General features: G+C 43.3%; 1 protein-coding gene across 1 annotated transcript in view; it reads left to right on the forward strand.

Moving 5' to 3' along the window:
* The window catches only part of LOC142291290 (sushi, von Willebrand factor type A, EGF and pentraxin domain-containing protein 1-like), a 142,619-nt gene that overhangs the window by 68,061 nt on the left and 48,245 nt on the right, over positions 1–26,313 (forward strand). Inside the window, exons 7-12 of the mRNA XM_075335714.1 lie at positions 7,748–7,936; positions 9,408–9,596; positions 13,620–13,814; positions 15,212–15,308; positions 18,284–18,363; positions 25,505–25,684. Of these exons, the coding sequence (XP_075191829.1) occupies positions 7,748–7,936; positions 9,408–9,596; positions 13,620–13,814; positions 15,212–15,308; positions 18,284–18,363; positions 25,505–25,684 (930 nt within the window). The remainder of the gene's footprint in view (positions 1–7,747; positions 7,937–9,407; positions 9,597–13,619; positions 13,815–15,211; positions 15,309–18,283; positions 18,364–25,504; positions 25,685–26,313) is intronic.

The raw sequence follows: 26,313 nt of genomic DNA on the forward strand, positions 1-26,313 counted from the left end.
TGTCTGAGCATGAGGGAGGTGAGTAGAGAAGCTCAGACAGAGAGGAGTAGGGATTAGAGATGAGTGAACCTGAACAGTAAAGTTAAAGTTCAGATTTCGGATGCTATTTGGATGTTGAATAAAGCTTGTTTAAAGGCTGCACTTTTTGGATGTCTGCAGGCTGCTATTTTTAGGCTGGAAAGGGTAAAATAACCATGGGCCTTCTCAGCCTGATTATACCAGCCCCCAGTTGTCTACTTTATCTTGTCTGGTTATCAAAAATAGATGGGATTTGATGCATTTTTCTGCAGCAAGAACACTGCATTTTACAGTGCACGTGCTGCATTTTTTTTCTTGCATTTTTTAACTTTGAAAAGACTGATCAATAACTAAATAAAAAGTTAAGCCACATTTTAAGCTTTTTGTCCTTTACTTACCTTATTCCTATATAGGTCTTGATAAAAACTGACCTCCAATAAACATATAGTGTATGAAATTAAAATACACTACTCACAAAAAGTTAAGGAAATCTGGCGTTCGACTGAAATTCCAGAATGATCCTAAAATGCACTCTAACCTTATCAGGTTAACCTATTGTGACCGTCTCTAAACCTTTGAATGCACATGTCCATCTGTTCTATGTTTCAGTACTTTTTGCACAAATTGCTATTCTTTAACAAGGAGCTTAATGGCAAAATTCACAACAGGTGTTTGATCCATGAATCGCCTAATACAATTTGGGGTTAAATTAGAATTGTAACATTGTAACAGTCCTCTTCATCATGAAATTCACATGTTGACTAGTGATGAGCGAGTATGCTTGTTACTACTCGGTACTCGCACGAGTATCACTGTACTTGGGCTACTCGGCGGGTACCGAGTAATTTCGCGATACTCGTGCTGTACTCATGGTCTTCATCCCTGCATGTTGGCGCTCTTTTGAGAGCCAGCCCTCATGCAGGGATTGGCTGGCAGACCACTGCAATGCCACAGCCCTGTTAGTTGTGGAATTGCAGTGATTGGCCGGCCTGCACAGCGTGACCGAGCCTTTATACCGGCGGGCGCGCTGTGCTCTGCACACAGCCATCTCATATTCCCTGCTATCCCCGCCCACAGGCACCTATGATTGGTTGTAGTGAGACACGCCCCCACGCTGAGTGACAGGTGTCTCACTGCACCCAATCACAGCAGCCGGTGGGCGTGTCTATACTGTGCAGTAAAATAAATAAATAAATAATTAAAAAAACCCGGCGTGCGGTCCCCCCAATTTTAATACCAGACAGATAAAGCCATACGGCTGAAGGCTGGTATTCTCAGGATGGGGAGCTCCACGTTATGGGGAGCCCCCCACCCTAACAATATCAGTCAGCAGCCGCCCAGAATTGCCGCATACATTAGATGCGACAGTTGTGGGACTGTACCCGGCTCTTCCCGATTTACCCTAGTGCGTTGGCAAATCGGGGTAATAAGGAGTTAATGGCAGCCCATAGCTGCCACTGAATCCTAGATTAATCATGTCAGGCGTCTCCCCGAGATTCCTTCCATGATTAATCTGTAAATTACAGTTAAAAAACACACACACCTGAAAAAATCCTTTATTAGAAATAAAAAACACAAACACATTCCCTCATTACCAATTTATTAACCCCGACAAACCCTCCATGTCCGGCGTACTCCACAGTCCTCCAGCGTCGCATCCAGCTCTGCTACATTCAGGTGACAGGAGCTGCAGAAGACACCGCCGCTCCGGTCAGCTTCACACAGCAACTGAGGTGAGTAGCGCGATCAGCTGCTGTCAGTCAGGTAACTCACGGCCACCGCTGGATCCAGCGGTGCCGCGATTAGCCTCAGTGACAGCAGCTGATCGCTATACTCACCTCAGTTGGTGCATGGAGCTGACCGGAGTGGCGGTGAGTAGCGCGATCAGCTGAGCTGTCACTGAGGTTACCCGCGGCCACCGCTGGATCCACCGCTGGATCCAGGTAACCTCAGTGACAGCTCAGCTGATCGCTATACTCACCTCAGTTGCTGTGTGAAGCTGACCGGAGCGGCGGTGTATTCTGCAGCTCCTGTCACCTTCATGCAGCACAGCTGGACGCGACGCTGGAGGTCCGTGGATTATGCCGGACATGGAGGGTTTGTCGGGGTTAATAAATTGGTGATGAGGGACTTGTTAGTGTTTTTTATTTCTAATAAAGGATTTTTCGGGTGTGTGTGTTTTTTAACTGTCACTTACAGATTAATCATGGAAGGAATCTCGGGGAGACGCCTGACATGATTAATCTAGGATTTAGTGGCAGCTATGGGCTGCCATTAACTCCTTATTACCCCGATTTGCCAACGCACTAGGGTAAATCGGGAAGAGCCGGGTACAGTCCCAGAACTGTCGCATATAATGTATGCGGCAATTCTGGGCGGCTGCTGACTGATATTGTTAGGCTGGGGGGCTCCCCATAACGTGGAGCTCCCCATCCTGAGAATACCAGCCTTCAGCCGTATGGCTTTATCTGGCTGGTATTAAAATTGGGGGGACCGCACGCCGTTTTTTTAAATTATTTAATTATTTATTTCACTGCACAGTATACACACACACACATCGGCTGCTGTGTTTGGGTGCAGTGAGACACCTGTCACTCAGCGTGGGGACGTGTCTCACTGCAACCAATCATAGGCGCAGGAAAGCAGGGAATACGAGATTGTTTAATGAGCGGCCGGCTTTTTCAAAAGAGGAAAAGCCGCCGGAGTTTAGTGAACAGCAGTGCAGCGCCGCGGCAGTGATCGGGGAACGGTAAGTAAGAGAGAGGGGGGAGAATGACCGACAGACTGTGAGAGGGACAGATAATACAGAGAGACCGACAGAGCGAGACCGACCGACGGGAGATAGAATGAAAAAAAAAATGACCGACATCGCTAGTAAAAAGCACAAAACGTGCGTTTTGGACATCGGAGTGCCACACAATGTTTTACGTAAAATCTTTCATGTATTAATCTCAAAAAGTAACATATACCAGCTCTATCTCACTATTGGGTATGTGCCCTTAACATTTCCGCCATGAAAATTCATTTTGGTGTCATTTTGGAAGGTTTTCTGGTGAGTCCGTAAAAATGGCGTAAAACTCAGACAAAATTGTTCACATCTGTGACTTTTGAGTGATAAATGCTTCAAGGGGTCTTCCCCATGCTGTTGCCATGTCATTTGAGCACTCTTCTGAGACTTTTGTGACATTTTTAGGGTTTCTACATGCTGCCGGGGGTCATTTCACAAAAATACTCGGGTCTCCCATAGGATAACATTGGGATCGGTGCTCGGGCCGAGTACACGAGTATCTTGGGATGCTCGGCCCGAGCCTCGAGCACCCGAGCTTTTTAGTACTCGCTCATCACTAATGTTGACATCATGAGACCAAGATGACACAATAATTCGCTATTGCAAAGCTTTAGTCAGGATGTTCTCAGATGGAAGTGGCTACTGAGCTTAGAGTGTCACAGAGTGTCATCAACAGGTTGCAATAGAGATACATAAAGACTAAAAAGTCACAGAAAGGCATAAAAGTGTACATCCTTTGTCCACATCCCACACTGATTACTGCTTCATTGTGAAAAATGCCCTTCGGAACTGTATGATGAATTCCACACAACTCCAGGCACAATTAAGAGAGGTGAGAGGCACACATGTGACATGTCAGGCCATTCAACACAGTTTACACTAGCATGTTCTTTGTGCTAGATGACCTGCAAGGGTACCTGACCACACCACCAGGCACAGGTGTCATCGTTTTGTGTGGGCCAGAGAGCATTTAGGCTTCAATAGAGACCAGTGGGCTTCACTGGTGTTCACTGATGAAAGTCGAGTCACACTAAGTAGAAATGTTTACTGTCAAAGATGTTGAAAATGTCAATAAGAGCGTTATGCATCAGTCACTGTTGTTACTAACAGCCTATGGTGTCTAGTCAATACTGGACTGCCCTACACTTTGTGACTGGTACAGTGACAAACCCCTACTACTTGAATTATATCAGTTACTTTGTCTCTACATGAACAACACAGGCCTAATTTCATCTTTATGGATGACAATGCTCCAGCTTATCGAGGTCGCATCATTAGGGAATGGCTCCTGGAGACTGGAGTAACCTGCACTTTCTACAGACCTGAATCCCATAGAAAACCTATGGGATCAGCTGTGTTGCCATGTAGAGGCTCGTAACTCTGTAACCCTTACCTCAATAACCTGAGGGCCGCCCTTCAAAAAGAGCGGGATGCCATGTCTCAGCAGACAATAACTCAACTTGTGAACATCATGAGACTTTGTTGTCAAGCTTTAATTGATACTCAAGGAACATGACAAGTTATTGAGACATTGATATTTGGGGGGTATACTACCACTGTTGTTGGCTTTTATTTCAATAAATCGTTTGAGATGACTAAATCACCATTCCATGGATCTACTTAAATGCTCTACTTTCATGATAAAATATGAACTTTTTACTAGAGATGAGCGAGTACTGTAATATTCGTATTCGCTATAATGGTAATGAATACTTTGTAATACTTGCGTATTCGTTAAGAATAGTGAGTACAATGCAAGTCAATGGGAAATGCGAGTAATTTTCTGCTGGACTCAATAGAGAAGTCTGGGGGCCTGAGGAAAAGGCTGAAATGGATGGGAAAGTGATGAAAGGGAATGGGGAGAGCCTGGAGAATATGCCAGCATGCATTTCTGACTTACATATGGTTTCTGGGAATGAGGATGTCACAATATTATGCCACTTATTCTCTCTCTCTCGGTGTCTCTCTCTCTCTCCGCTTCATACTCACCGATCACAGCGCGGCGGTCACACTGCTCCTATTGCCTCTCATTCCTCTTCCCTACCCGCTCATTAGCCTCATCACATATTCACTGTTCACTGAACCCGCTCATTAGCCTCATTACATAGTCACTGCTTCTCCCTGTGATTGGTTGAAGTCAGACCCGCCCCCAAGCTGAGTGACAGCTGTCTGATTGCGGTCCACCCCAATTTTGATAAAGCCTCACTTCTGAGGCTTGGTATTCTCAGGCTGGGGAGACAGAAGTTTTTGGGAGCCCCCCGGCCTAAAAATATCAGCCAGCAGCCACCCAGCATTGCTGCATCCATTAGATGTGACAGTCCCTGAGCTTTACCTTGCTCATCCCGATTACTGTGGTGCAGTGTTAATCAGGGTAATAAGGAGTTAATGGCAGCCCATAGCTGACACTAAGTCCTAGATTAATCATGGCAGTTAACTCTGAGACACTTTCATCATTAATCTGCAAGATAAAGAAAGTAGCCCCCTCTTGCACCACTTTATTAACCCCCCATACAAACCTGCAAGTCTGATGTAATCCACATGAGGTCCCAGCCACGATACTTCCAGCACTGTTACATCTGACGCTCACAGCGAGCGCCATAGAACAGGACTGCCCGCTGTGAGCTTCACGCAGCAAGTGAAGTGAGCCCCGCAATCTGCTGGCATATAACTCAGAATGAATGCCAGGAAACCCATGATGTCACTGCTGCAACACACGCCGTACTGTGGGGACCGGGTCACTGGTCGGTCCCCGCAGCTCCTCCTGTCAGAGTTATGTGCTATGCCAGGAGGAGCTGCTGACACACACCTTGCTCACAACAGATGGCGGGCTGTGATCACCACTCACTGCAGCATGTACTGACCTTGGTAGCTCCTCCTGTCAGAGCTGTGTGCTTTGCAAGGAGAAGCTGCGGAGACACACCCGGCACACAGCAGACGGCGGCTGTGATCACTGCTCGCCGCAGGATGTGCTGACCTCGGTAGGTTCTCCTGTCAGAGCTGTGTGCTCTGCCAGGATTAGCTGCCGAAACACATCCCGCTCAGAGCAGATGGTGGGCTGTGATCACCACTTGCCGAAGCATGTACTGACCTTGGTAGCTCTTGCTCAGAGACACCTGCCATGCTTGCTGCAGTGTGCACTGACCTCGGTCCTCGGTAGCTCCTCCTGGCAGAGCTGTGTGCTCTGCCATGAGGAGCTGCCAAGACAGACCCGGCTCACAGCAGATATCAGGTTGTGATCACCTCTCCCTCTGCACAAGATTGTCAGTGTTGAAGTGCTGGCAGGGAGTGGGACAGGCCCCACACTTTAAGGCTATGTGCGCACGTTGCGCAAATACATGCAGTTACGCTGCGCTTTGTAGCGCAGCGTAACTGCATGCGTCCTGCGTCCCCTGCACAGTCTATGGAGATTGTGCAGGGGCCGTGCGCACGTGGCCTTTTTGAGCGCAGCGCTTCGGCTACTGCCGAAGCGCTGCGTAAAAAGAAGTGACATGTCACTTCTTCCGTGCGCTTTGCCGGTAGCTCCTGCTCTGTCTATGGCAGGAGCTGCAGGCAGAGCGCATGGAATCGGCTTCACTACGGATATTTCTGCAGCGATTTAAAGCGCACATGTGCTCTTCAGATTGCTGCAGAAATTTCTGCAGTGAACTGTACGCAACGTGCGCACATAGCCTAACACTGACAATGCTGTCCGGGAAGTGTGGGGCAGCCCGCACCTCCATGCCAGCACTGCCACTGTTAAAGTATTGGCAGGGTGCGGGACATGGTTCCGCACTTTAAGCCAGTGTGCTTCAGGTCACCAGAGGTCATACCGTGGGAACCAGGGTATGACCGCCGATGAACTGAGTGACGTCACTGCTGGTCCTTCTTGTTAGTGTTTCCCAGAGCTTGGAGAGATCGGACATGTTTTTGGTCTCTCCAGGCTTGGATGTAGCAAAGCATGTGGATTACCTCGGACATGGTGTTTTGTGGTTCATAAAGTGGTGAAAGAGGGCAGTTTTGGATTTTCCCAATAAAAGATTTTTCGGTGTTTGTGTTTATTTTCTTTCACTTACAGATTAATGATGAGAGGTATCTCAGAGACACCTGCCATGATTAATCTAGGACTTAGTGGCTGGTATGGGCTGCCATTAACTCCTTATTACCCCCCGATTGCCACCACATCAGGGCAATTCGGGATGAGCAAGGTAAAGCTCCGGGATTGTCACATCTAATGGATGCAGCAATTCCGGGCTGCTGCTGGCTGATATTTTTAGGCTGGGGGGCTCCTAAAAACGTGGGTCTCCCCAGCTGAGAGTACCAGCCCTCAGCTGTGAGGCTTTATCTGGGTAGGGTATCAAAATTGGGGAGGTCCGCACGCCGATTTTTTACTTAATTATTTTACTGTATGATATAGACCCGCCCACCGACGGCTGTGATTGGTCAGTCAGACAGCTGTCACTCAGCTTGGGGGCGGGTCTGACTGCAATCAATCTCAGGGAGAAGCAGTGACTATGTAATGAGGCTAATGAGTGGATAGGGAAGAAGAATGAGAGGCAGCGGGACCAGTGTGACAGCCGCAACACGATCGGTGAGTATGAAGCGCTTGGAGATAGACGCTGGCAATGTATTGTACACAAAATGTCAGCGGCCAGCCAATCACAGTAATACTACAGGCAAGATGTACAAGACCACCATGTTTAGTGCCTGCAAATCAGGCGCCAAAACGGCTGAGCGGGACATCTGAATATAGCGAGGTGAATACACAATTACTCGCTATATAACAAATAGCCTGAATACCGTACTATTCTGTGAATAGCGAATAATGACGAATACATTCGCTTATCACTACTTTTTACATTTTACATAAATTTAACCCGAAAACCAAATATCCTTAACTTCCTTTGTGAGTAGTGCAATTTAAACACTTTTAGAAATTTCACAAGATTTTTCTGTATTTTACAGGCTTTTGCAGGTCTCCTCCAAATATTCCATTTGCAGAGCTTAATGAAGAATTCTCGAAACAAACTGTCTTCTCCAAAGATGCCACTGTCACATTGACTTGCCAAACAGGTTATTTACCAACACCAGGACATATTTTAACTGCAACATGTTTAAGTGATGGAACATGGTCTTCTGGCACAATTTGTGCACGTAAGTATACCTTTGGGTTGAACTAGAAAATAGATTTTTTTTTGGGCACAAAAATAAATAAAAAGTTTGAATGTTTTTACAAAGAGGCTGCCATGTTTGGACTGAATGGTTATCAGAGTGGTTTGCTCTATGGCTGGTAGTAGCCTGGCCCCTGCTTAGCTTACACATTTTGCAAATCACCATTTTCTTATTTTCTGCTCTTTCAGTAAAAAGTAGCATTATAATAAAATAGGGATCTATTTGAATTAGCCCTGAAAAGGATTGCTGGTTTAATGTTGCACCAGCAGGTTCTGTAACGCTATAAACCATTGTCCCTACTCCAGCAAAAACTCTCCCTACACCATGCGTCGAGCAGGGTGTCTCGGAGTGTTATATAGACCCGATGTCGCTACGCAGCCAGCCAATCACACTAATGCCAGTAGACAATATGGCTTCAACATTATTGTTATTAGCAGGCAATCCCCTCATGTTTAGTGGCTGAAAAAAAGCCGACCAACATTCGTGGCGGGGCCTCAAGATGCACATGAGACTGAGTGTATGAACAGCAAGTCGTTTGGAGCATTAAATTAGGGCCTTTTTATGCATTGTTTTAAGTGGAATTTGCCTGATAAAGTTTTTGTGCGCACATACTTATAGTTAGCTTCTTTTACAACCTTTTTAGTCAAAGATCACAATTTGCCCCTAGCACACTGCAATAATTTTTAATGGCATTGCTCTCTACAGTTCAATATAATATAACCGTTAAGTGAATAAATGCAATTTATGGATGCAGTGAGAACAGATGTTTGTTTTTAAATATATATATATATATATATATATATATATATATATATATATATATATATATATATTATTGTTAGAGGAGAAAAAATGGGGTGATTTGAATTCTTATGTGCTTTCTAGATTTTTTTAAAACCTTTTTCTTCTTTTTTAGTCCCCTCAGGGTATTTGAACCTACTATTGTACTGCAATATTGTTGTGTGAGCATCACAGGAGGGCAAAACTTTTGTGATTAGGGCCACGACTGCACATCGATACCCTAATACTGTGTTGTGGGTGGCCGACTGAAGCTGATACTTGCTCCATAGATGACCTCTTCATTTAAATGCAAATGTCAGAGATTGACAGCAGCATCGAAATGGTTAACACAGCGGTTGATGCCTTGCTCTGCAGGTGGTCCCGCCATTTAAATGCAACTGTCAGAGATTGACAGCAGCATCCAAATGGTTAACAGTGATTGTTGCCTTGCTCCACAGGTGGTCCCTCCATTTAAATGCAAATGTCAGCAATTGACAGCAGCATCAAAATGGTTAACAGCAGCTGTCGATGCTTAGTTCATTATAAAATTAAGGGACTACAAATAGATAACTAAAAAATAAATAAAGAAGACAGCCTGATCTATGGTTCATACATTATGTGATTTAATGAAGCAATTTTAGATATTTAACACAACTTATAACTCTCTTTATAGGCATTTGCAGGTCTCCTCCAGTTATCCCATACGCAGAACTCAAAGATGATTTATTGAAAAACATGGATTTCCTGCAGGGCGCCATTGTCAGTTACAAATGCAAACCTGGATTTCAATTTATACCTGGAACTAAAGATTTTGTAACCTGTGTGGATGGACAATGGTCTACAAATGATTTCTTTTGCAAACGTAAGATTACCTTTGTTATATAGCAAACCCATTATTATTTACAAGATTTTGCTGAGCAGTAGCAGAGTTGTGAACACACCAGTCCCTATGAATTACATAGCACCAGTTCTATGGTTTACACGTAGCCTGTCATAAATGAAATGTGTATACAATTCTGTTTTCCCTCTTTTACTTAAAGGGATTTTCAATCGATCATTTTTTTTATTCCAAAGGCTTGGTATGCGTAAATAGGAAAGGTTTTTTTCTGACACACCTATAGAGATTAAATCATGACTACAGCTTGTGAACGCTGCTGCCAATTTGTTGATTACACGAAGAATAAAATTGCTGAGGCCAGTGACTGGCCGTAGCTGTCAAATGCAGTAGTTGTAGAGTAACCATTGCAGCTGTGTCAAAGACCGAGGACCAGGGGCGGACATATCATTGTTGCAACATGTTCAACCACACAGGGCCCCAAGAGGTAAAGCGGCCCTCTCCTACATAAAAAGGCAATATTGTGCGTCATGATGAAGTATTGGACTGTAGAGGGCCCATATATAGTTTCTGCACAGGGTCCTCTTCTGACTCTGTCTACTCCTGTGAGGCACAGAGTCATTATTGTTGCAGCAGGAGGTAAGTAAAGATGAATTTTTTCGTTTTATAATACCAATCCTTTGGACTAAAGAAAACAAAGATAGAAAACCCCTTTAATAATTTTTTAGTTCAAGCTCCTCCTCTGGCTCCTCCCCCTCCTATTTACTTAGAATCTTATCAGTAGCAAATCTAATTTTTGATTTTCGTAATGTAAAAATATGTCTTCACCGAATACAACGAATACAGAGTTTACTTGTGAATTTAAAATTTTAATCCGTCGAGGAGGAAAGAGAAGCAGATTTGTCTGATAAGATACAGTATATTACAGAGTTTCTTATTTTCATGTGTACTAAGATCCGAGAGTTAAAAATTAGGACTGCAGTAAGGTGAATCTTGGGGGAGCCTGTCTTATGGAAGCCTCTGATGTTTTGTGTGGTTAGCCCTATGTCATTGAAATGTGTGGTATCACCAGGTCTGTATTCAAAGAGATCTCTAAGGACTTTGGAAAAGTTATAGATGCCAATGAGTGCAAAAATGAATTTTAAAAGATCGTCAAATGACTGGATATCATTGTGAAGAAAATCATCATAAACTAGATGGCTCAAACAAGGTCATCCCAGCAAGATCAACCTGAGACAAGAATGCAAGATGCTAAAATTAGTCTTTAAGGGTACTTTCACACATCCGGATTTTTGCTCTGCGGCACAATACGGCGTTCTGCAGAAAAACCGCAACCGGCTTTTGTAACGCCGATTGCGGTTTTTTTTTGCATTGACTTACATTAGTGCCGCATTGTGCCGCAGGGGCTTGCGTTCGGTCCGGTTTTTGCCGCATGCGGCAGATGTAGCCGATGCGGCGGCCGGATCGAACGTTCCCTGCAACGTTTTTTGCTCCGGCAAAAAACACCGCATCGCGCCGCATCCGGCCGCTGCGGCGCATTTTTCAATGCATCCCTATGGAGGCCGGATGCGGCGCGATGCGGAAAAAAAACGCATCCGGTCGCCGCATGCGGTATTTTCCACTGCGCATGCTCAGTAGCATGCCGCAACCGGAAAAAACCGGACCGGCCGCATGTAAAAACTTATGCAAAGGATGCGGTGTTTTCACCGCATCCGTTGCATAGTTTTCACAGCCTGATTGAGCCGCAGGGCTCAAACCGGATGTGTGAAAGTAGCCTAAGAACTTCAGAATTTCATTTAGGGCCTTATGAACTGATGTCTACTAATGATGAGCGAGCATGCTTGGCACTGTTACACGATCGGTGTGCTCGGGTACTCGCAGTATCGTGGGTACTCAGATATTTTGTCACTGTATACCCCCACCCCAAAATACCATTTGATATGCTCCTGCACTGTATATAAATTGTAGTGGTCCCATCCGATAGGCATCATCGCTGCACTGTCTGTCCCTCCTCTCTGTTCCTAATGGTGTCCTCCTGTTTTGATTGATACGGATGACGTGTTGTGCGTCATCCACATAGTAAACAGATCTCGCGCCTGTGCAGTGGCCTCGTAGGCCTGCGCAGCTGTACTCTGCTCCTCTGCTTTTCCCTACAGCAAGCAGAGCATAGAACATCACTGTGTAATTGCCGAACGATGTCATTGGGATGTCATTTTGATTTTGGCATTTTCACAGTAATGTTCTGTGCTCTGCCTGCAGTAAGGCAGAGCAGAGGACACCTGGGCAGGCCTACGAGGCAGGACATGTCACCCACCTCAATCAAAGCAGAAGGATGCCATTAGGAGCAGAGGGGAGGGACAAATACTGCAGCGAGGACACCCATCAGACCGGACCACCCAAATATACATACAGCTTGTGAGCATATCAAATAGATATTTTAGGGGGTGGACAACGAGAGTCAGGCACTGATAGACACGTTTTTGGAATGCAGCAAAAAAAAAAAAAAAATTAAAGGTGGTGGCATTTGTTCATACGGTCAAAAACTGGTGACAAGTTCCCCTTAAATTACTTGTAAACTGTTACCTCCTTGTTATACAATTATATGCATGAGCAGTGTCTATTTTTAAGGAGAATCTGTCACCAGGGTTATACTACCCCATCTAAGATGGAAATAAAGTGGCTAGAGACCCTGATTCTAACGCTGGAGCGCTGGGCTTCATATATAGTTCAGCTAGAATCATTCTTTAATCTTTTTGATGAGTTTTTGCTATGTAGTCCTCAATATTCATAAGCTCCGCTACCTGCACACTATGTCGGCAGAAAGTCGCCTGTCAGTGGCGTGTGTGGGGTTAGATGTAACTCATTACTAGTAAAACTGGTGGAGCTGAAACAGATAAAACAGTGATTTTACTACATCAAGGAGTCAGGTAAGTTATACGTCATTGAAATGAGTGTATGTGGCCTTATTTTATGCTCCTCACAGAGTGGGAAGCATCACCTTGATGACAAATTTATTTTTTGTAGCCACTTACATGAATTTCTTTAGTAGTTTTGTCAACTATTTTGTTGAAATTTTCTTAATCATAGTAAAGAGAGCTGAGGACATGAATTTTATAGAAATGTTAGATGCTTGGACACCTTTGGCCATAGGTAAAAATAGCATACAAACTTTTCTGAGCTATGGATTGTTGCTTGTGTCATATGACAGTATGGATATTAGTATTTGGCAAATATCTCTCTTAGGCCTGTTTCACACGTCAGTGATTCTGGTACGTATGTGACAGTTCTTATACATATCAGAATCACGGACCTACGCAGACCCATTAAAATCAATGGGTCTGCACACACGTCAGTGATTTTGCACTGACTGTGTTTCCGTGCGGCATACACGAATGTCCGTAATTTCTGCATGGACACATGTCCGTTTTTCCTGGCGTTACTGATGTCCGTCCCACGGACCACACTATGGTGTGATCCGTGAAACACGTACCAGAAAAACACAGACATTGAAAATAAAAAGCTGTTTATACTCACCTTCTCCAGTGACGCTGTGTTCAGCCGCTGCTGCCTGTGTTTCCAGCTTGGCTAATTATGCTCATGCACATGCATTTATGCACGGCACAGCCGACCCGGAAGTAGCTGCAGCGGGGGTCTGCGGCGGCCGGTAACACAGCAGAGCCGAAGAGTTTAGCACCACGGACAGCTGGAGTGAGGACAGGTGAATTTACCTTCATGTGCTAACACGGATCACTCATCACGGATAGCATATGCAGAACCCATGTGTGCCGTGAATCATGGCACATGGAGGGACATATGCGTTTTTATCACGTCAGTGAAAAATGTGTGTGTTTTTCACTGACATGTGAAACAGGCCTTATACTGGCTGGCAATGTTATGGTGGAATATTGAGTCTGTGAAAAAATGGTCATCTGAAAAATGATGTATTTATTGGGTTTTGTGTTCACCATGCTATTATTACATCCATACACGGTTCTTTTGGAGCTAACATTAGAGTGAAAAACATATTACTAACTAATTGTTTCACTACAGCCGATTTCTGCGGATCTCCCCCAAGACTTGATTATGGACAACCCAGAGATGAATATTTGGATAGAACCTCGTTTTCTTTTGGTACAAAAATTATGTATATTTGCCGACCTGGTTATAGAAAAATTCCTGGTAAAACCGCAATTGTAACATGCACGGATGATGGCACGTGGTCTCTACCAAATGCATTTTGTACTCGTAAGTTATACTATTTGCAATAAATTATCTTTTTTACTTTTTTACTTATCACAGAAGAACTAGACTAATTATTAGTGAAATATAACACCTTTGGTCTTTGCTTTGGAGGGAGAAATACTTGTGGCAAAGAAAGACAATTGCCGATAGCACAAAACACATCTGATTTACAATATTTACTCCTATCAGAATTAAACCACTCCAACACACCTAGTCTGCGTTTTTCTGTGACATATTAGTGCCAACTGTTGATAAAAGGCTTAGGCAGTACTTTTATGTACCAAATGTACGAGAATGGCCCCCTGCTGTATCATTCCTTGGGTCCTCCTCCAGTCCCTGAGCCTCCTCTGCTGTATAATGTAACTAGAGCAGCCAATTAGTGGGAAAATCACTTGGCTCACGACTGCAATGGTCACAATTCTGTATGACTAGAAGAACATGAGACTATTAGGGAACCAAGGAAGCGGTATAGATGGGAGCTGACAAATAGTTTTTATACTGATCAACCCCTTTAAAGGGAATCTGTCAGCAGGTTTTTGCTACCTAATCTGTGAGCAACATGATATAGGCAAAGAGATCCTGAATCCAACGATGTCTCACTTAAATTCCTGGGGGAGAGGAGAGGGTGTGCATGACTGTCATGCATGTGAGTCTGAGCAATAAGACGTCCTACTGCTTAAACAAAAATAGCAAATAAACAACAGATCAAACTTTGACAATGCAGGCATCCCTGAATTCTCTGTGTTAACCCTTGCAGCATACTGTCTTCAGCTTACATAGGAAAAATCTGCTTACAGATTCATTTTGCGCACGTAACTGCTGAATATTCTACAGCGATTTGACAGCACGTGTGCACGTCAAATCGCTGCAGAAACACTGCATAATGGTTGCAGTTTTTCTGTACAAAAAAAGCCGATTTCATGCGCTATGGCTGCTGCCCCCACCATAGACAGAGTGGGAGCTGCATCCAAAGCGCACAAAGTAATTGACATGCTGCTTTTATGAACGCATGGATTTGGGTCAAAATTTTAGCACCCAAATCGCTGCATTCATAAAAGCATCATGCACACGTATCATGCACAATCTTCATAGATTGTGCAGGGGACGCAAGACCCATGGATTACGCTGCAGTGCAATACGCAGCATAAATGCATGTAATTACGGTACACTACGTGCGCATGAGCCCTAAAGGTGGTTCATATTTATTAATTTAAAAAGTTACTCCAACTTTAAACATTACTTCTTCATTGAAAAATTCTGTTTCCCTAAAGAAAGCTGGAATTTAGCAGGTGTTTAAATCTATATTATACAATTATACACTTTATAATTTTAATCATCTTTTCTTCAGAAGCTACAGCAGGTTCTGGGGAAGCTCACTTTATTTGATTCTTACTTTGTAGGTAAATCCTGTGGTAACCCTGGAGAAGTGGAAAATGGACAGTTGCATGCTGAGAACTTTGATTTTGGCTCCAAAGTGACATATACTTGTGACCGTGGGTAAGTTTTACGAGTGGTTGGTTACATTTTCTATACATGGCATCTTTTATCGTGCTTGAGGTGTTTTTCCTGAAATGTATTTTTTGTCATCTTCTCTGTCATTTTCTGGTAGCTTTGCCGAGCAATTTGTTTTCTTTCATTTTAACATTTATTGAGCATTTTTTAAGGCAGATTCTAGAAAAGCCGCTGTGTGCACATACCCTTAAGGAGCAGTGAGAAATATCTATAACTGCTTATGTTCTCTCTTAATTCCTCTTTCTCTAGCCAAAAGATCTGAAGGCAACATTTCATGACTTTGCAGAACCTAAAACATATCAAGTATATTATACAAAAGCATGAAAAAACTATTTGGAATATTTTTCTGAATGAAGCAAACATTTTCCTGAATTTTACCCTTCCCTTTGCAGTGAAGTGTTATTAACCTTATCACTACTGGGGGATTTCCTCAATATTTTGCGCATCTTAATGTTGGGCTAATTTTTCACACTATTGATGAGTGCACAAAAAAATTCTATTTTAATTTCATGTAACGTTTTTTTATGTTGCCATATTCTGTGAGCCATAAGCTTATAGTTTAATTGCCAGGGGTATATGCAGGCTTGTTTTTGCAGGATAGTTGATATTTATTTTGGGCTTTTGACTTTTAGATCTCTTTTGATATTGTTTTTTTTAGGCATAGTGATAATAATATAGGAATCCTAGTTTTGTTTTTTTTTTTACTACATTCATTGGGAGAGCTTAGCAAATAATTATTTTTATAGCTTGGGGGTTACAGATGTGGCAATACCAAATATGTTATTTTTTTTAACAAAGGACTAATAAATATCCTTTTTTTCTTTTTAGTTTAAAAACATAAAAATATATATATTTTTTTCTAGACTGCTGAGACCCCACCACCAAACCAACCCCCCATGCCCGAACAAAACACACATTTGTAATAAAACAAATAAACTTTATTGGAGAGATAATCAAGTGCAAACATATAAAACTCTCATCTTTTGCTGGGTTGAGGTCGGTCACAGCTTTAACATTAATTTGTGCAAATATCCAACCAATCTATACTGCTATAAAGACGAGGCGTAATGCCAGGCCGAACTTCCGGCGCAATCAGTCTTCGCTTGATCACCACAATTCCAAAACTGACTGCTGTGACTTAAATAGTTTAACATACAACCATATGGTGGAAGGGTGGGACAGCAGCTTCCAGGTCTCACGGATGAGGAGAGACCGAACCAGGAAATAGGGTGGATTTTATATGGGAACCAGGAGGAGGGGAAAACAATGGGATTGGACACAAACAAGGGGGCGGACGGTTCGGGCATGGGAAGGAGGAATTAACCCCTTCAGACTGGGCTCCGCAGTCAGGGTGCATCCAGCTCAATCCTACTGATATGCTCCACACTTTGCTGTTATGTTACATGAGCAGAGATCACACATCATCTTTCTCCTCTCAATGCTGTAACCTGTCAACTCGCTATGTATCAGCCTGGATCCCAACAAATGAGTAGATCCAAGGTTAATATTGAAGCAGTGATTCTGAACCATTGTAGTCATGGCCTAACCTGAGTAATCTGGAGTAAAAGCAAGAGTCGAAAGTTGTACGAGTGCTGTATTTTTCATGGATGGCACTCTTATCAATAAGGATAGACTCACACTTGCGTATCACTTCTGATATGAGAGCATCGGATGCGATATGCTAATGACTCTTGGCTCAAGCTTTGCTGTGAGCATGGTCTGATTGTCATGTAACTGTAATCCGTTCCTGAGATCGGAACACAGCTGTGGAGGAGAGGAAGGGGTTAATGTCCCCATCTCCTCCATTGTCAGTTGATGCGTATATCGCACTGCACTTGATTGACGGAGTGCAGTCCGATGTTTTTCTCGCACCTATAGACTTGTAAGGGTGCGAGTGATACGGCTCTTGCAGACAATCGTATCCTGCTGCAACTCTTTCCTCAGTCTGTTTAGAGCTGAGGAAAAACTCTCAGATCTGAGTTGCAGCATTTTCTTACATGGGGCCAAGTGCAATGCGAGATTTTCTCACTGCACTCGTGCGAGTCATACGCAAGTGTGACTCCAGCCTTAAGGCCGCTTTACACGCTGCAACATTGCTAACGATGTCGCTAGCGATCGCACCCACTCCCGTCGTGCATGCATCATGGGCAAATCGCTGCCCGTGGCGAACAATATTGGTAGTTCGCGTCACACGCACATACCTTCCTAACGACGTCGCTGTGGCTGGCGAACAAACTCTTTTTTAAGGGGGAGGTTCATGCGGTGTCACAGCGACATCACACAGCAGGCCACCAATAGAAGCAGAGGGGCGGAGAGCAGCCGCATTAACGTCACTCCCACCTTGTTGCCGGAGGACGCAGGAATACTGTTGTTCGTCATTCCCGGGGTGTCACACGTAGCGATGTGTGCTGCCTCAGGAACGGCGAACAACCTGCGTCCCAAATTAACAACGATATTTGGGAAAGGAACGACGTGTCAACAATCAACTATTTTTGCATTTTTTCGGATCGTTAGCGGTCTCTCGTAGGTGACACACACAACGACATCGCTAACGAGGCCGAATGTGCGTCACAAATTCCGTGACCCCAGCGATATCTCGTTAGCGATGTCGTTGCATGTAATGGGGCCTTTAGAGCGTTAAAATGATATTGGTTCATTTTTCGCGATTGTGGAAAATACTGAGGTCTGAATCAGCCTTAAACCTTGATTTTGCAGGATGGTTTGCCACTAAATAGGCAATTCTGATCTCAGTTTGAATCTCGCTACTGTACCTGCGATCCTGCCTGCGACATGGCCATTGGTAAAAGGGAGTATCTCATACGCCCTTGGCTACTGAGGTTGATCTTTTGTAGGGAAAGAGTTAAATATAGTTATCCTTAGAGTCATACAATGCATAGCTTCATTACTTTTGGTTATAAACTTGGATGATAAAGACACTTACTTGTATCTTCTAATTTCAGATATAAGATGATATCAAAAAGAAATTACAGAGATTGCCAGGCAGATGGTACATGGAGTAATGTCCTCCCTGAATGCACAGGTAATATGTAATGAAAAGGGTAACCAACATTGGAGAACAGAGAATAAATAAAATAAAAGCAGAGAACTGTGACTGTATAATGTGGTATTTTTAAAATGGCAAGAAATACTTGAAGTATACTTGTCATCATAATAAAAACAATGAAAATAGAAGGCCGTATTCACACAATGGGTTCTCAAAGCAATTTTTTTTGCTGCAATTTTTTGGAAATTGGGACATTTTTGGAAAATTGTAGAAAAAAAATTAATTGGGAATGCATCGTGAGAACACAGCCTAAAGGGGTTTATCGAAAATTCCCCCAACCACCAAAAAACCTTTTTAACTATAAAACCTTTTTAACTATAAATTATATCTATATCTGCTTCCGTTCACACACAGAGTGATCTGCAGTCTGTTGTCTGTTACAATATCCAAGATTTTTCTTATGTATTCCCAATGCTATTTCAGCACTGGATTGAAATGAAAGGAAAAAATCCCTTTTTTTTTCTTTCAAAACCCTGAGGCAATATTAACCATAGCTATAAACATCATGTGTGAACATAGCAAAAACGTTCATTACGAGAGGCTTATTAAAGCTCTATATAAAACTTCCATTGTGGAAAACTTTAATATGGCAGCCATCACATATACAAGTGCACCTCAATAAATTAGAATATCATCAAAAAGTTAATTTATTTCAGTAATTCAATGAAAAAATAGAAACACATATATAGAGTCATTACAAACAGTGATCTATTTCAAGTGTTTATTTCTGTTACTGTTGATGATTATGGCTTCAGTCAATGAAAACCCAAAAGTCATTATTTCAGAAAATTAGAATAGTTAGCACAAAACACCTGCAAAGGCTTCCTAAACGTTTAAAATGGTCCCTTAGACTGGTTCAGTAGGCTACACAATCATGTGGAAGACTGCTGACTTGACAGATGTCCAGAAGGCAGTCATTGACACACTCCACAAGGAGGTTAAGCCACAAAAGGTCATTGCTAAAAAAGCTGGCTGTTCACAGAGTGGTATATCTAAGCATATTAATGGAAAGTTGAGTAGAATGAAAAAGTGTGGTAGAAAAAGATGCACAAGCAACCAGGATAACTGCAGCCTTGAAAGAATTGTTAAGAAAAGTCTATTCTATAATTTGGGGGAGATTCACATGAAGTGAACTGCTGCAGGAGTCAGTGCTTCAAGAGCCACCACACATGGACGTGTCCAGGACATAGGCTACAACTGTCGAATTCCTTCTGTCAAGCCACTCATTACCAATAGACAGAAGCATCTTACCTGGGCCAAGGAGAAAAAGAACTGGACTGTTGCTCAGTGGTCCAAGGTGTTGTTTTAAAGTAAAGTAGAGTAGAGTTTGGGTGGTTTGGGGAGCCATGTCATCTGCTGGTGTAGGTTCACTGTGTTTTATCAAGACTAAAGTCAGTGCAGCCGTCTACCAGGAAATTTTAGAGCACTTCATACTTCTCTATGTCAACAAGCTTTTTGGAGATGGAAATTTCATTTTCCAGCAGGACTTGGCACCTGTCCACACTGCCAAAAGTACCAATACCTGGTTTAAGGCTAGGGCCCCACTTTGCGTTCTCCTACTTGCAGTTCAGAACGCACATTTTGGGCTTAATTGATTTGACCAAAGTTGTCTTTTTCAGAAATTTAGCGCTGAAAACGCATGCGTATTTACCGCGTTTTAAATGCGTTTTCAGCACTTTTTACCTGCTTTTTCACCTGCGTTTTGATAGATGCGTTTTGAACATCTAGACACTGATAAATAAAGTTTAGTCAAACTCAATGAAAAAATTGAAAAAAAGAAACAAATCTATATTTTTGTGAAAAATAATGGAAATAAATTATTTTAATGAAATTATAGCGGTAATATGTTATTTAATGGAAAAATAGCAATAATTTTAATAAATTTCTTATTTTTAATTGTCGGACTATGTGTGTGTGTAAAGGGACATATAAAATCATTATTTTGATGTCCAAAAAGCATGCGTTTTGGTAGTCCAAAACGCATGTTTTCTGCACTGAAAAAGCAGGTAAAACGCAGGAATTTGCAGAAATATTGGTTTTTGCCATTTCTCATTGACTTCAATGTTAGCAAAACGCACCCAAAATGGCAAAAACAATTGTCATGTTGCTTCTTTGAACGCATGGTTTTTCCCACAAAATATGCAAATTAAACGCAGCGTTTAGAAACGCAAAGTGGGGTCAGGAAATCCACTTTTTCCATAGATTTTGCTGGTAAATCAAAACGCATGCCTTTTGGCATGAAAAAGGGGCTTCTCAAAACGGACCTAAAAAGCACCTAAAACGCAGGTCAAAACGCTAAGTGGGGCCCCAGCCTTATAACCACAGTATCACTGTGCTTGATTGGCCAGCAAACTCACCTGCCCTACAGCCCAGAGAGAATCTATGGGGTTTTGTCAAGAGGAAGATGACAGATTCCAGACCCAATAATGCAGACAAGCTGAAGGCTGCTATCAAAGCAACCTGGGCTTCTATAACATCTCAGCAGTGCCACAGATTGATCGCCACTATGCCACGCCACATTGATGCAGTAATTCATGCAAAAGGAGCCCCGACCAAGTATTGTGTGCTCTTAAGGCCCCGTTACACGCGTTGATTTATCGTGCCATCGCATCCGCCCCCCATCGTTTGTGCGTCACGGGCAATTTGTTGCCCGTGTCGCACAAAGTCGGTAACCCCCGTCACACGTACTTACCTTCCAAATGACCTCGCTGTGGGCGGCGAACATCCTCTTCCTGAAGGGGGAGGGACGTTCGGCGTCACAGCGACGTCACTCAGCGGCCGCCCAATAGAAGCGGAGGGGCGGAGATGAGTGGGACGTAACATCCCACCCACCTCCTTCCTTCCTCGTTGCCGGAGGACGCAGGTAAGCTGTGTTCGTCGTTCCTGGGGTGTCCCACGGAGCGATGTGTGCTGCCTCAGGAACGACGAACAACCTGCATTCAGGAATGTGACCGATATTATGAAAATGAACAATGTGTCAACAAGCAACGATAAGGTGAGTATCTTTGCTCGTTCACAGTCGCTCGTAGCTGTCACACGCTACGATATCTCTAATGATGCTGGATGTACGTCACGGAATCCATGACCCCGACGACATATCATAAGATATATCGTACCGTATAACACCCCCTTTACAGTATCTACTTTTCAGTAGGCGCCAATATTTCTGAGTTTAAAATAATTTTTTCAGTTGGTCTTATATAACATTCTAATTTTCTGAGATAATGACTTTTGGGTTTTCATTCCCTGCAAGCCATAATCATCAACATTAACAGAAATAAACACTTGAAATAGATCACTCTGTGTGTAATGACTCTATATAATATAGGTTTACCTTTTTGTTTTGAATTACTGAAATAAATGAACTTTTTGAGGATATTCTAATTTATTGAGATGCATTTGTACATACAGGTGTTTCTTGATAAAACAGCGGATAGCACTCGTCCGATGCATATGCTGGCTATAGCCCTTACCTATGTTTTCATCATTTAAACCTTTGCTCTTAGGACTTTTGGTCTACTGGGTGATTCTATCAGTGAGTGACATCTTTCTTTAGGGTGCATTACATGCTGCGATATCGGTAACGATATATCGTCGGGGTCACGTCGTTAGTGACGCACATCCGGCGCCGTTACCGACATCGCAGCGTGTGACACCAATGAGCAACGATCAATGAGCACAAAAACGTGAAAAATCGTTGCTCGTTGACATGTCGCTCATTTCCTTAATATCGTTGCTGCTGCTGGTACGATGTTGTCCGTCGCTCCTGCGGCACCACGCATCGCTATGTGTGACACCACAGGAGCGACGAACATCTCCTTACCTGCCTCCACCGGCAATGCGGAAGGAAGGAGGTGGGCGGGATGTTACAACCCGCTCATCTCCACCCCTCCGTCTATTGGATGCCTGCCGTGTCACGTCGCTGTGACGCCGCATGAAACGCCCCCTGAGCGACGTTGCAGGGCAGATAAGTCCGTGTGATGGGGACTAACAAGATTTTGCGCCACGGGCAGCGATTTGCCCATGTCGCACAACCGACGGGGGCGGGTACGCTCTCTTGCGATCTCGCTAGCGAGATCGCAGCGTGTAAAGTACCCTTTAGTGTAAGTGTGTATAGACATAGCTGTCAATCATTGATAAAACCACCCACTGGACCGAAAAACGTACATATAACAAAGGATTAAATTATCAACATGCAAGTTATTGTTTGCTCACACTGGCATACGTATAAAAAAATTGATCCTATTCTCATCCAGAAAAGTTGGATGAGTGAAATCCCTTTTGGTATCCCATATATCATGCAAGTGCTTTGCAAATGTAAATTTGACATCCATATACAATGTGTTGTTTTCTCAGCAGCTAATATTCAACAGTCATTTAAAGTGTTCTATGCTACAGAATGGTAATGTATCTCCCACTTGCATTGTCGAGTCTTGTCTGATATATGCAGTCATGCTGCAATTTTTTTCCTCAGTCCAATTCGAGCTGAGTAAAAACTCGCAGGTCTGACCTGATTCATTGATTCAGACAAGAAAGCTGTGGAGAGAAAGCGCATATAGGGTCTTACCCCAGTATATAAGGGGTGGGAGGAGGGTGAAACTACTCACCAGATATCGTTGTGAAAGTCACAACAACTGTAGTCGCATGTAGAATCAGATCAAAGGCTGCAACCACCCAAAAAGGCAGATAACAGAGAGCAAGAGAGAGGGGTGTTCAATACTGCGCCAAAGATCACTGGAACAGATGTTCAGATTAATGTATCTTTATTTTCATCCAGGTCTACATGTTTCAGGAGCCACTGCCCCCTTCCTCAGGACCGTCAGGAAAGACAAACATCAAATCTCTGATTTGGTGTTTGTCTTTCCTGACGGTCCTGAGAAAGGGGGCAGTGGCTCCTGAAACGCGTAGACCTGGATGAAAATAAAGATACATTAATCTAAACATCTGTTCCAGTGATCTTTGGCGCAGTATTGAACACCCCTCTCTCTTGCTCTCTGTTATCTGATTCATTGATTAACATTGGTCTGAGTTCAATGCGTTTTTTTTCACATTGCACTCATCCATTTTATATGCCAGTGTGAGTGTACCCTTAGGCTGGTGTTATACTTGCGAATGACTTGTGCGATAATCAAGTCACCTGGTATGACCTGTCACTGCATGTGTATATGTAGGAGGGATGGTTGAGGGCAGTTGTAGTCATAGCAGAGGCTTGGCTGCTGCGCTACCCGATGTTAACTCTTTGCGCCCTGATCGCCTCTACAGTGCAGTTAATTGTTCATTCTCATGTTGGTACAAAGACACGCACTTGTTCAAAGTTCTCTTTAACACAATAACTTTACGAGTAGTTTCCAAAAGCATAACTTCGACTCACATCTGGTGGGCACATACTTGTTCCCTGAAGGGGGTTCCATTAGCAACAATTAGTAGATATATTTTGTTGGCCTACTGCTTCCCTGGTACTTGGGCATCCATTAATGCCTTTTAATCCCCTCACTCTCTTCTGACGTCATCGTGTGCTCTGGCAGAATCAAAAAGTCCTTCAAAACTTCCTAGTCCCACCCACAGCGATTTAGTATGAAACTGTCCTTTTCCAGGGCCGGGATTCTCCGCTCCCGAGTTTCCCAGACCCGGCCTGGTCATGTCAGGGGTTAACTCCAATCAGCCTCGTTCTGGTTTTAGAAGACACTATATCTGGCCTCTGCAATTGCATCCTGGTGCTGGTTGTAGTTTTGCCCTGCAGCCTGTGACTAGCTCTGGTGAGAATTCCTGTTTTATCTGACTCCTTGTTACCATGCCCTGACTTGTACCCTTCCCCGTTCGTCCGTCTGTCCCAGCCCCTGATTTCCTGCCCCTGTCTGTTGTTTGTATTTCCTTCTGCATACCTGATCTCCCGACTTCCGACTCGATTCTGTTTTTAACTTGGTTTTGTTCCTCCCTTTGCAGTGACTCGACTTTCCTGGCTTAAGACTCTGGCTGTTTGACTACTCTTTTGCCCCCTGGTGGTTCGCCTGTTAACTGCCTGCTAAAGTTACTCTGCTGAACTTCAGCTGCCTTTCTGTCACTGTGTTACTTTGTCTCTCCTTCACTAGTCTGCTGCCACCTAGTGGGGAATACACTGTACTACGTCCTACCAACCCTTTGTACAGCATCACATAAACTAGTGAACGGGCCTTTCACGACGGCACTCCTCTGCCCGGATATTCAGTACCTTGTCTAATTAGAGCCAACTGATATTTGGCCTTCTGGGGAGATTCTTTGGGTATTTTCCAAGGAATGATGGACGCCACCCAGGAACGCGCGGTCTTAACCCTCTCATTGGAATGCTGTAACTTGTACTATATGCCAGTCCTCTCCTATCTATGACCCTGCATGTCCAGGATCGTGGTTCACCCGAAAGTCTGGCCAAAATGGTACTTTAAGGGCTCCTTCTCACCACGCCTCCCACAGATGCAGCTTCTGTCTTTCTCCCACCCTGGGACACTCCAGCAACTTCCTGCTTACTTGCCTTTTGGCTTGGTTAACTTCTCTGTGCAGTTGACCCTAGCTAACCCGAAGTTATCAGGGAAGCAGTCACTACACTGTGGCCACTTGGTTGTTGCATTAAACATTATAAAGTTACAACATTTTTATCTATGGGGTGGTTGGATCCTAGACCCCCTTACATATCTACAGGGTATACTATAAGATCTGATAGATTTAGGTTTCACTCAGATTCATAATGAAAACGAAAATAAGGGTTCTCCATACACCTCATCGAAACAAGAATGAATGGATAGGCCATACTGTATGAACGTCTCCTTCCATTCCATTATTTAAAAGTTATAAAAACAGCAGACTCACAGTCTTAAGATTCTGTAGGTATAGATCCCTTCTTTGGATAGAATAGAAATAACTAAGATGGGAGTAAGATTGTTACTATTAATCAATATTGTTAAAAAATAAAATAGGGCAAGTTCAGTTCTATAGATAAATGTAATGTTTCATTGTGTTCTGTACTTTAGCCCTTTTGTGGCATGTACTGTAAACTGAACAGAAAAAGTCACAATCTTGTCTCATATGTTGAGTTTCTGAGATTGACAGTTTTAACTCACCTTATTTTTTCATTTCCCACTTTCAGTTCAGAACTGTCCTTCACCATCTGAAATTAGAAATGGACATTATTATCCAGACAAAGAGGAATACAGCTATCTTGATTCTGTTAAATATGTATGCAGAGGAAATCTAGCGCTTATAGGAGAACACACTGTTTCCTGTACAGAGGAAGGAACGTGGAGTTCTAATGCCCCGCAGTGCAAATGTAAGATATGTTTTTACAACATGGTGAATAATTTCCATCTTTGAATATCATACAGTACATGAAACACGCCTATCTAGATCCATGTACATTGGTAAACTGAGAATCATTAAAGATTGTCTGAGATGTGACAATGATGATCTTTAAAGGGGTTGTCCACTACTGGGACAACCCCTTCTGATTCCACTTGTTTCCCCAAGCTAAATAAAAGACCCTGTACTTACCTCCCGTTCTGGCGGTGTTCCAGCATTGTCAGTAATCGAGATTCAGAGCTCACATGACATAGTGACGTCACGCAAGCCCCTTGTCCAATCACTGCACACTTCTCTCACCACACCAAATGAGCAATCAACAGGAAGTGAGTAGCAGTGTCACTTCCTGTTGATTGACTCATTTGGTTTCGAAGATGGCGAAAGAGAAGCTGGTAGTGATTGGACGCGGGGATTCCATGTCGTTGCAATGTCACATGAACCCAAAACTGCAATTACTGATAATGCCGAAACAGCACCAGGAAGGAAGGTGAGTATGGAGTCTTTTATTTTAAGTATAATCAGAAGTAGTAACCTAGTAGTGGACGACCACTTTAAGCTGCTCAGTCCATTGAAGATTGACTATCCAAAAGTTTCTCCCTA

Source organism: Anomaloglossus baeobatrachus, chromosome 2, assembly GCF_048569485.1.
Source record: "Anomaloglossus baeobatrachus isolate aAnoBae1 chromosome 2, aAnoBae1.hap1, whole genome shotgun sequence".
NCBI classification, from domain to species: domain Eukaryota; kingdom Metazoa; phylum Chordata; class Amphibia; order Anura; family Aromobatidae; genus Anomaloglossus; species Anomaloglossus baeobatrachus.